The 12170-nt window shown below is 46.6% G+C and overlaps 1 protein-coding gene across 2 annotated transcripts in view; it reads right to left on the bottom strand.

Moving 5' to 3' along the window:
• Nucleotides 1–12170, bottom strand: part of CYTH1 (cytohesin 1) — an 80389-nt gene that overhangs the window by 19443 nt on the left and 48776 nt on the right. The window contains exons 2-3 of one of the 2 annotated variants that reach the window (XM_082605510.1): nucleotides 2709–2791; nucleotides 1266–1330 (exon numbers count right to left, since the gene is read on the bottom strand). In XM_082605510.1, coding sequence (XP_082461636.1) covers nucleotides 1266–1330; nucleotides 2709–2791 — 148 coding nt within the window. The remainder of the gene's footprint in view (nucleotides 1–1265; nucleotides 1331–2708; nucleotides 2792–12170) is intronic. The other variant, XM_082605509.1, reaches the window with a different exon arrangement.

Here is a 12170-nt window from a genome sequence, read left to right as displayed (position 1 = left end):
GTTCAAGTTTTTTGCCCATTTTTTAGTTAAGCTGATTTATTTATTTATTTGTTTGTTTGGCTGCGCCGGGTCTTAGTTGCGGCACGCAGGATCTTCGTTGCCGCGTGTGGGGTCTTTGTTGCAGCGTGCGGGATCTTTTTTAGTTGCGGCACGCGGGGTTTTCAGTTGCAGCATGCGGGATCTAGTTCCCTGACCAGGGATCGAACCGGGGCCCCCTGCATTGGGAGCGCAGAGGCTTAACCACTGGACGACCAGGGAAGTCCCTAAGCTGTTTTTTTATTAGTAAGTTTTATGTGTTCTTTCTATAGATATTCTGGATACAGGTCCTTTTTCAAATTCGGGTATTGCAAGTATTTTCTCCTCATCTGTGGTTTGCCTATTCATTTCTTTTAAGAGTATATTTTATAAGAGCAGAAATTGTAAATTCTGATGGAACTCCTAGTTGTCCATTTCTTTTAAGCTACAATTTTTTTTTTTGATGGCAAGTAAGAAAGCTGTAATTCAGAACTGACAATGCTGTGACTGGATGTGATGAGCTGGCCGATTTCTGCAGGACATGCAGCTTCACTAATCCCTGATGGCCCTGCCCACACAAGTTTAAAATGACAAAATCAAACAGTCTCATGAAGCCAGACAGGGAGACTCAGGCTTAGAAAAATATAGACATGTAGTGAATTAGAAATAGCCCATTTACGACATTAAGCAGTTAAAAAATGGTCTGGGAACCCCATTCAAAATTAAATTCTCAAAGCAACTAAGATTTCATGTAGTTAAAAGAAGAAAATAACCTGCAGACACCCCTTGTCACTTTGTGTTATAATCTCATTTCTACATTCTCTTAAGTCTTAGGGAGGCACCAGCAAGCTTATGATGACACCCGGACACAACTGGGCCTCCAGCCTTCTGGAACTGCATTGGCACCACCCATTAAGCTTTTCCTTTACCCAAAAAGGAAAAACAGAAACTCTAGAATAGGTACACAGTGGACAAGAGAAGGGAAGAAATAGTTCACACGACAGTTTAAGGGCAATTTAAGGCTCTGGGGGACCTGCCAAGTTCTCCAGTTCAGCCTTTCCAACAATGTCAAAAGCCCTCACATTTAGAAGTCCCTGCGCTGAAGGCAAAAAGTATGGTTACGTACGTGCTTGCTAGGCAAAGAGGGCAGAAAACACACTTTCTTCTTAAATACACCACGTGTGTACAATTGCAGGCTGGCACTTGGCGATGCTACAACCACAAAACCACCTGGAAGACGACAGACTCACCTCTCTTCTGTGGACCCCAGGTTTTCAATTTCATTAGCTACTTCTGCTATCTCATCCTTCAGCCTCTGCAAAATACACAGCCCAGAATTACCAGGAGGAAGATACAGATCAAATTAAAATCTCTAAAATCTCACACAACTCCCTCCAACCAAAAACTAAAATAAAGCAAAATGAGGGGCTTCCCTGGTGGCGCAGTGGTTGGGAGTCCGCCTGCCGATGCCGGGGACGCGGGTTCGTGCCCCGGTCCGGGAGGGTCTCGCATGCCGCGGAGCCGGCTGGGCCCGTGAGCCATGGCCGCTGGGCCTGCGCGTCCGGAGCCTGTGCTCCGCAGCGGGAGGGGCCACAGCGGTGAGAGGCCCGCGTACCGCAAAAAAAAAAAAAGCAAAGTGAAATTAAATAAGATGACGCCCCCCCAAATCTAAAAATTTTTGGAAAATTCATCTATTCAACAAATATTTCTTGGGTTCCTACCAGATAGTAAACATTCTAGGGAATACAAAGGTGAAAAAGATACCTCCTGACCACAAGGAGTTTAGTCTAGGACATACATTTATAATCGTACACACTATGTACAATATGTATTTTTCCACTGAAAACAGCGGCCTTAACACAGTCTGTTGGAGCACATCTGCAGCTCCCTGAACAGCGAGCAGGTGACAGAAGATTCCCAGGATAAGCCACTCCCCCCAGCGCCCAGGCTGCCCGGCCAGCAGTGCTGGTGCTGGGCCAACAGTGCCGCCAAGTGGCTGGCAAAGGGCACGCTGATCCCAGCTCTGCCTTCCACCCCTCCCCCATCTAAGCAGGCCCTCAGAGTGGACGACTGTCACGCTGGAGGGGGCTTTGAGTGAAGAACTGCTAAGCTTTCCCAGCACTTACTAGTGAAGGAGGAATCAAAGAACTAGGGCCACAGCAAAGTATATTCACACCAACACTGGAGCACGCCCGGTCTTTCCGACGATACACTTTGCAGCTTGGGGTTACAGGGTGTGCCCCCTCCCGTCCCTGCCCCTGAGCTCTCAAATGTTTTACAGAGCAGAGAATTCTAAAAGAATTGGCTTCCCCAGGAGCTAAAATAATCCAACTAATGGCAACCTATCAACAGGTGTTTTCATTCCTATTTTACAGATAAAGACACTGAAGACCAAAGAGGCAAAATTCTCTATCTAGAATCGCCCTGCCAGAAAGTGGCCACCAGGACGTGGATGTGGGTCTACATAACCTGAAGCCTGGGTTCTAGTCGCAGTCAGGAGACCTGTCACTCTAGCCTGACAGCCGGCCAGCTGGGTGCAGCTTACAGAGCGCTCCTCCTCTCTGAGATCCCACTCTCACTTGTTAATAAGCAAAGCTGGTTATCAATACCTGCACTTTATCAGAACTGTGGTGAGACCAAGGCAGAAGGTGTCACGAGAAGACACCTGGTCGAGGTGGCTGCCCAGCTCCTACCTGGATGTCGGCCAGCAGCTCCTGCTTCCTCCGCCGAATGTTCTCCAGCTCCTGGCGCTCCTCTGCAGTCAGGTCACTGGGAACTACAAAGAAGGAGGGAAGGATTACTAAGAAAGCTTTTCCTCGCCAAAAATAAATACAATCCAGAGACGCAAAAGGACAAAGCTACCACGGAAGAGGTGAGAAGCCAGTGTCGGAAATGAACGACTGCTGGGGACGGATCTGGCTCTCATTCTCCGGCACGATTACCAAGGTCAGAAAGGATAGTGGATCACAGAGAAGAGCTCTGATAAAGGAACAGTTGTCACAAAAAAACAAGAGAGAAAAGGCTGCCTGAGATGAGATGAGGTTGGCTACGAATGAAAGAGGAGGACTGTGGGCCAGGCCCTGGTCATTTCCATCCTGAGGGGTGGGGGGCTCAGGCCCCTGGTTAATCCATCTCTCTAGGCCTCAGCTCCCTCACTGGGTCCAGCCCTGACACAGGGCAATGTCCATGACCCTAGTGGGGAGGGGGAGGCAACAGAGAAGCAACATGAACGACAGTTTTGTGCCATTCTGGAGGGGGAAGGCGAGAGACTAGTATGTACAGAGAAAAAAAATCTAGAAGGACACACCCCCAAACTGAAACAATGTTTAACTCTGAGGATGGGGTTATGGGGACTTGTCTCTCTGCTTTATACCCTTTAACATTTTTTGAATCATATTTTTAAATGAGCTCTTATCATCAGAACAAAGTTACTTAATTCCCCATCACAGTTCTCACCACAAAACGCTTCCTCATTCCTAAAGACTCCATCTCCTCTAAAAGCAGGGGCTCAGGGTAGGAAGGCCCTACAACAGCCCTTCTGAGTGCGCGGGCAGCCAGTGGTCGATGGAAGAACAGGCGTTGGCATCAGGCACGCCCGGATCCAATCCCAGATCCAACCCACCACACAGCACTCAGGCCACTTTGCACAGTTACTGAACCTATTCAGGCCACGTTCACCACCAATAAAATGGGGACACCCTCGCCCATGCACTGGCTGCTGTGAGGGTGAAGTCCCATAGTCACTGAAGTGCGCCCCATCCCACCTGGGGCTCAGGAGGGGCTCACAAGTGTTGGTCCCATTCCCTTGGGGGCCACAGCAAAGGGCCCCATGTTGCCAGATGGGAGGGGCAGTACCTGGATGCTTCCATCCTTCGCGCAGGCGCCTCAGTAAGTGAGAACTGCTCCGTATGATGTGGTGGCCACAAGCCGAGTGTGGGTAGTAAGCACTTGAAATGTGATTAGCCCAGTTTCAGATGGGCTGTGTGTGTAAAATACACACCAGTTTTGTACCAAAAAAGTAACATATCTCTTTAATACTTTTTTGTATTGATTACACATTGAAATGATAAGTTGGTAAATAAAATATATTATTTTAATTGTGCTCACAGGGGCTGCTGAAGAGTAACACTGTATTTGTGGCTCATATTATGTTTCTACTGGGCAGCACAGTGGAACAGTTCTGCTTGAAGGCGCAGTCAGGGTGCACGACTTGCCAACCATGGCACTGAAACTGAATCTACTGCGTTCAGAGCACAGTGACTCTCCGCAAATATTTCATAAAAATCATGTAAGACAATAGAAGAGGGTAGAAACAATAGACCGCGATTAAGTCTCAGCCCAGGTTAGTTACATTAGGTTCTAAGCTGATTCTTCCTTTTTTATCCAGCTTTTCCCCACCCCTGTCTATCAAGTGTCTTTTTTTAAAAAATAAATTTATATATTTTTATTTCTTTTTCTTTTTTTTAACATCTTTATTAGAGTATAATTGCTTTACAGTGGTGTGTTAGTTTCTGTTTTGTAACAAAGTGAATCAGTTATACGTATACATATGTCCCCATATCTCTTCCCTCTTGCATCTCTCTCCCTTCCACCCTCCCTATCCCACTCCTCTAGGTGGTCACAAAGCACCAAGCTGATCTCCTGCTGCTATGTGGCTGCTTCCCCCTAGCTATCTATTTTACGTTTTGTAGTGTATATATGTCCATGCCACTCTCTCACTTTGTCCACGCTTACCCTTCCCCCTCCCCATATCCTCAAGTCCATTCTCTAGTAGGTCTGTGTCTTTATTCCCATCTTGCCCCTAGGTTCTTCTGACCATTTTTTTCTTTTTTTTTTTTTTTTTTAGATTCCATATATATGTGTTAGCATACGGTATTTGTTTTTCTGTTTCTGACTTACTTCACTCTGTATGACAGTCTCTAGGTCCATCCACCTCACTACAAATGACTCAGTTTCATTCCTTTTTATGGCTGAGTAATATTCCATTGTATATATGTGCCACATCTTCTTTATCCATTCATCTGTCGATGGACACTTAGGTTGCTTCCATGTCCTGGCTATTGTAAATAGAGCCGCAATGAACATTTTGGTACATGACTCTTTCTGAATTATGGTTTTCTCAGGGTATATGCCCAGGAGTGGGATTGCTGGGTCGTATGGTAGTTCTATTTTTAGTTTTTTAAAGACCCTCCATGCTGTTCTCCATAGTGGTTGTATCAATTTACATTCCCACCAACAGGGCAAGAGGGTTCCCTTTTCTCCACACCCTCTCCAGCATTTCTTGTTTGTAGATTTTTTTGATGATGGCCATTCTGACCGGTGTGAGATGATATCTCATTGTAGTTTTGATTTGCATTTCTCTAATGATTAATGATGTTGAGCATTCTTTCATGTGTTTTTTGGCAATCTGTATATCTTCTTTGGAGAAATGTCCATTTAGGTCTTCTGCCCATTTTTGGATTGGGTTGTTTGTTTTTTTGATATTTAGCTGCATGAGTTGCTTGTATATTTTGGAGATTAATCCTTTGTCAGTTGCTTCATTTGCAAATATTTTCTCCCATTCTGAGGATTGTCTTTTCATCTTGTTTATGGTTTCCTTTGCTGTGCAAAAGCTTTTAAGTTTCATTAGGTCCCATTTGTTTATTTTTGTTTTTATTTCCATTTCTCTAGGAGGTGGGTCAAAAAGGATCTTGCTGTGATTTATGTCATAGAGTGTTCTGCCTATGTTTTCCTCTAAGAGTTTGATGGTGTCTGGCCTTACATTTAGGTCTTTAATCCATTTTGAGTTTATTTTTGTGTACGGTGTTAGGGAGTGTTCTAATTTCATTCTTTTACATGTAGCTGTCCAGTTTTCCCAGCACCACTTATTGAAGAGGCTGTCTTTTCTCCACTGTATATTTATTTTTGGCTACATTGGGTCTTCATTGCTGCACGCAGGCTTTCTCTAGTTGTGACGAGCGGGGGCTACTCTTGGTTGCGGTGTGTGGGCTTCTCGTTGCGGTGGCTTCTCTCGTTGCGGAGCACGGGCTCTAGGTGCACGGGCTTCAGTAGTTGTGGCACATAGGCTCAGTATTTGTGGCTCGTGGCTTAGTTGCTCCACGGCATGTGGGATCTTCCTGGACCAGGGCTCGAACCCGTGTCCCCTGCATTGGCAGGCAGATTCCCAACCACTGCGCCACCAGGAAAGTCCCTAGGAAAGTGTCTTTTAAACTTCTCCAAGACCCACAATTAAGAAATGCATTCGATTTCACAACCCAATCTCCCCCATACACAACAGTATCAAAAATAATACCCTTGGGACTTCCCTGGTGGTCCAATGGTTAAGACTCCATGCTTCCACTGCAGGGGGCATGCGTTTGATCCCTGATTGGGAAACGAAGATCCCACATGCCGCACAATGCAGCCAAAAAAAGAAAACAAAAACAAACCCCTCACCACGTGAAATCTATTGACATTTTCTACTGTTTTACTCTTAGTTTTCCTAACAGTGGCTGTGGCCCACGAAACTGATTTCATAGCCTAATGAATGCACTGAGTCCTGTAGTTTGAAATACACTCCTAATTCACTAGAGGCTGGAAGACAGAGCCATATAGAGATTCCAACAGACCACCTACACCCAAGCCCAGGCCTTCCAAGTGCGGCCTCAAGTGTGTCTCTGTGAACTCAGGGGTGAGCATTCCAACAGCGACTTCAGGAGAAAGCTAACTAACAACGGATCAGTTCTAGTTAGAGCAAAAACCACTCTAAGGAACAACACAAACTCTACTGATTCATACCCCATCCTAGAGAAAAGCACACCTAAAGGAGTTCATTCTGCTTCTTCTGGACTTCACAAACCAGAAAAATTTCTAGTCCATGAAGATGAGAAGTACCCTTTAAGAAACTAATTTCCTGAGCTTCTAACATAACATGGTTTTGCAAATTTCAGGCAATAGTTCATTTCTTTAATAGCTATTCCATGGGGGAATGAATAACCAGGCTTTGACTCCGAACCACAGAGAAGGCTTGATCAGATCACTGAGGAGTCTCGCACCAATCAGAGGCAAGACTACGGTCCTCATAACAAGGCTGATGAAAAACAGAACCATGATGTGAAAAATTTGTATCTCAAGACTGCTGGATACCCTGAGAAGCCAATTTCTATTGTTCCAAACTGGAAACTCTCAGTGGTGGCTTCCTTTTCAGAATCTAAGCACCCAGCCATTCTGGGTTAGCCTTCGCACAGGACAGTTTTTCTGGAAGGTCACAATCTAGTTTCTGCAGTAGGAGGTCAAAATGTGCCTGCGGTCTTCCACCTTCTGAGATGCTGCTTTAGAGAGTAAAGGAACAAAAAAAGGTACAATCCTGCAATACCACAGAGTATGGGGAGAGGGGCCATCGGCAAAAGAGGCTTCAACGAATTTCCGGGGCAAAGAAGGCAGAGCGCCAACACCTCCCTCTGAAAGCAGACTCCACCAGGGCAGGGACCTTGCATGACTGACACTGCCGTGTTCACAGCACCCAGCACAGTGCCTGACACCCGAAGGTTCTGAATATATATTTGTCCCCAGGCAAAAAGAAAGCAGCTGGACCGACATGCAGAGAGCAAGCATGGGAGAGGGTGCCCAGGGCGGAGCCTCGATTCTTATATTTGGGAGGCGTGGTACTGCCCTGTGGAGAGCAGACTTATGCCCCAGGCCCGTCCCCACACTTGCAGCTCTCATTCAGCCCATCCACCGTATCATTCTTCCGCTCACAGAGATGGCTGAGCCTCTGGCCCGAATGGGAACCAGCAGGGCAGGGAGCAGATAATCTACCCTGGAGTAGAGATAATTAAGGGAACAGAAGAAAACTTTGAAAGAACAGGAAACTATGAAAAGGAGACAACTACAGAAAAATAATAAGCTCTTGGAAATTAAACATATTTTGCCCTTCTAGCCTCTCCCAAAATAAAAAAAGTCAATAAAAGGATAAAAGATGAAGTTGAGGCACTCCTACAGAACAAAGTGCAAAAGAAAAGACTTGAAAAAAGAAGCAAAACAAAATATAAGCAAGAAGTCAGTCCATTCAGTATAATAAAGTTTTTTTAATCTCAGAGAAGTCCTCAGAGTAAAGTTCAGAAGTTGAAGGATTAAAGACAATCCTAAGGCCTCGATGAGGAGTAAAGAGGGGAACCAGACCACCCACAAAACAAGGATCGGGCTGGAGCAACAGAGATCCCGGAAGACGGTGGAAGGGGCTTTCAAAGTTCTAAACAAAAATGATTCTGGCCCGACACGCACACACGCTCACGGCGTGGAAAGGATCCAATCAGAACAAGAGGCCAATGGGCTGCAAGAAGACCGTCCCCAGGAAGAGTGGACGAGAGAATGAATGGGAAAGAGCTGGAGTGTTTACGATGGGAGAAGGCATCACTGGGTCTCCTCTCAACAGAAGAACAAGGTAGCTAGAAACAGGAAAAACAAAGGCTAGAGGGAATCAGGGTTCAAGCCACATGCCAGTGGGAGGCAAGAAAGGAGGCATCGACCTTGGTGCTAGGAAGAGCTCCCAGGAGGGCGCACACTCCTGTCGCGGGGCGGGTGCCAGTGGGGAGCATGTGGCACAGAGGCCACTTCAGGTTCCAGGACAAAAGCTGTATGTAATCAGCTGCAAGCATGCTGAAATGGGGGAAGAGCTGACGGAGGTGTGAGGGCCCGAGAGGGGCAAGGAGCACACGAAGGGCAAGCGGGGTCCCTGCACCTCCTCTTACAAAGGAGCAGGAGGCATGCATGAAAGATCACAGACAGAAATCAAGGTTGTGAATGTGTGTATGAAAGTCTCAAAGATGAAAATTAAGCGACCAGACATTTGTGAAAAACTCTCAAAAATGGACAGGGAGAGAGTGAATGAAAGAATGCTGCAAGTGAAGGAAATCAGGAGATAATCTTTGACTGTGATAAAATAATCAGCAGGAAGAGAATATTAATACAAACCTGGCAGCATCTACCAGAAGATCAAAAACCAGAAAAAGTTCATTATGAATGGTTGCTTCTGGGTAGGAGGTCTGGGAATGGAGAGAGATGGGGCACAAGAGCTCCTGAATACTTGCTTTAAAAAAATACAGTTAAGTACTACTGCATTTTTTAAATGAAAAATAAAAATGTTAGTCTACGGTCACTAGAAAAAGACAGGCCTTCTATTGGGCTGGCCAAAAAGTTCGTTCGGGTTTTTCTGTAACATCAGTATGTCCTGGTGGTCAGATGGAAGATACTTCTAGCCAATGTGCAGTTAGAACCAGCAAGACATTTATCCACATTTACTTTGAAGCTGTCTCCTGACATTAACCACGCGATTTCTAAATCGCTTCTCCATTCCACACTTAGTACCCTTAAATCACAGCACTGCTTCCCTTTTGGTTCAACAAATCACCTAAGAACTTACCACAAAAAAAAAAAAGAAGCAGATTTAGATCTCATTTTTCTAGTGGAATTTTGCTCTGAGGTGAGAAAAAAAAATCCAGCATTTTAACAAATGTATTTTCCTCTGCTTAAACGTATCAATGCAACACCAAATTTTCAACTCAAGCCCTCATTCTCATGTTGCCCATGAGGAAAAAAAAAATTCCACAGACAAAATGCTTAATTTCATTTAACAGCATGAAGAATCAAAACCACGGCTGGAGAGCCAGAGGAGTAAGTGATCCCTAGGGGCCTAGCCGGCGTCTCAAGGACCCTGGAAGGCTGCCACCAGGACACGACAGGATCAGCTGGTACTCAGAAACCACCACATCCACTCGGCACCCCGAGTTTCTGAGAAAGCAGCGTGGGCCCCTGGGAAAGGCATCTATCTACCCACGCCCTGGCTCTCCTGTGTAGCTATTAGGGTTAAACTGTAAAAGATCTGATGGGCCAGATGGCAGAGCAACAAACAACTCCTCCCCCACCCCCCCCACCCCCCAACTGCCACGTGCTGCAGCCACGCTTCTGTGCCAGGGAGGCAGCTAAACCCTCTTCTCCTGAAAAGAATGGCAACTAGGGAGGCAGCGGCCTGCGCATAAAGGACACGGGGCAGAGGGCCTGGAGGCCTTGGGAATTCATGCCTGCAAAGGTTCATTTCAATACAAGGTGTCCTGCTTCCAGCACGGGGACCAGTCCAGTAGCAGCCCCTCACCATTCCCTTGCAGGGCTCCAATTTAATGAAGGGGATTAAAGAGCCTACAACAACAAGGGACCATTGTGCTCGGCTGTGAATAGAAAAGCCACACAAGGGGACCTTCTATTTATTTCTTTATTTAAATGTTGCTCTGCGGATTTAACCGGCAGAAACCCAGAGCAGCAATGTGCTCCATCCAGCGCATACAAAGGAGGCTCTCTTAAAGGGACAGCGCCCTCCTTCCGGGCTGGGGGCGGGTACATATGCACAGGCGGCATCACTAGGTCCAGCTTCTCCCTCTCCAGTGGTCACAGTCACGGGCAGGTGCCCAGAGACCTGCCATGAAGTCCAACTGAAAAGGCAGATCTTCTGACAGCAGTTTCTGCTCAATAGGAATACAGGCGGCTGCCAGCCAAAAGCGACCGCGTTGTCTGTCCTTCGTCCCCAGGGGTGACATATATCAAAGTGTTGGAGGTGCACTTTAGGGCCCAGACACAGCTCCCTGAGGTCCTCCAGCTATACCAGGTCCCTCTGCCTAGCTTTAAAATACATCATTTGCCTTATTTTTTCCACCATAATCATCAACCATCATCCTTCTTATATATAGCCCTTGCCTTTCCATGGATAAGAAGGGTCTAAATTTAAACCAGCACAGCAGGGAAACATTTAAAAAGGTGAGGCCACCCTGGTGGCGCAGTGGTTGAGAGTCCGCCTGCCGATGCAGGGGATACGGGTTCGTGCCCCGGTCTGGGAGGATCCCATATGCCGCGGAGCGGCTGGGCCCGTGAGCCATGGCCGCTGGGCCTGCGCATCCGGAGCCTGTGCTCCGCAACGGGAGAGGCCACAACAGTGAGAGGCCCGCATACCGCAAAAAGAAAAAAAAAAAAAAAAAAAAAGGTGAGGCCAAGAGTCCATAAGGCCCTCCCTTTTCCCCACGTGTGGAGAAAGTAGACAGACAGGTCTGGTCTCCACGCAGCCCAGGAGGGCGTCGGTGTGCACAAGAAGCGCTTCCAGGCCTCCGGAGCCTGCGCTGGCCAGGGTGCCCTGCTAAGCAGGGCCAGACCCCTTCCAGGCTGGAGTTTCATGAAACTGAAAACACACACAGCCTCAGAAACCACCTGCCCACCTGGAGCCACAGCAGCCTGGTAAAGTAAAGCATGAGGATTAGCAGATGCAAACTATTATACACAGAATGGAGAAACAACAAGGTCCTACTGTATAGCACAGGGAACTATATTCAATATCCTGTGATAAACCATAATGGAAAAGAATATGAAAAAGAATACACACACACGTATATGTATAACTGAATCACTTTACTGTACGGCAGAAATTAACACAACATTGTAAATCAACTATATTTCAATAAAATAAATGTTCTTTAAAAAGAAAGAAAGGTAAAGTAAAGCACTGGGCCTTCCGGTGTAAAGCACTGGGCCTTCTCCAGAAACTGTTACCAGCTCCAGAGGGAACGTGAGCTATTTACAAACAGCTTTTGGGTTCAAGAGTGCAAATCTGGGAAGCTGCCCATGGAGTGAAGGCGGTGTGCCTCCAAAGACAAAGATCAAAGGGCCTGCATACAGAACTCACGGTGTGGTGAGTGCTGGTCATACCACCAGGCACCTTCTGAATCAGCCTGTGCAGATCCTCCGGTCAGATCACTCACTCTGCCCCACCCTGGGGTAAGTCACCTTGGTCTCCCAAGAGATCCCACTGCCTTCCAATGTGAAAAAACCCCAAAGACTAGAAAGAACTCAGGCTTTGGTAACATACAAACAGTCAGCAGACTTTCACAAAACTCTCAATTCTACGCTGACGTTAGAAATACATTGAGGTCAGATCTTCATGATGGGGATAAGAAAACAACCAAAATTCACAGGGTCCTTAAGTAAAGGCAACATAGAGATGAGTGAAACAGAAAGCTACAATGACTACGGGGCTTCGCTGACAGCCTCACATTTAGAGACAGACCTCAGGGTAGTTGTCAAGACCAGAGGGCACAGGAGGATGTAGCAAAGGGATGTGACCGAAATCTGAAACTTGT

This window comes from Mesoplodon mirus (genome assembly GCF_964341445.2).
Source record: "Mesoplodon mirus genome assembly, chromosome: 18".
In the NCBI taxonomy this organism is placed as follows: Eukaryota; Metazoa; Chordata; class Mammalia; order Artiodactyla; family Ziphiidae; genus Mesoplodon; species Mesoplodon mirus.
This window is presented reverse-complemented; position numbering and strand designations above follow the sequence as displayed.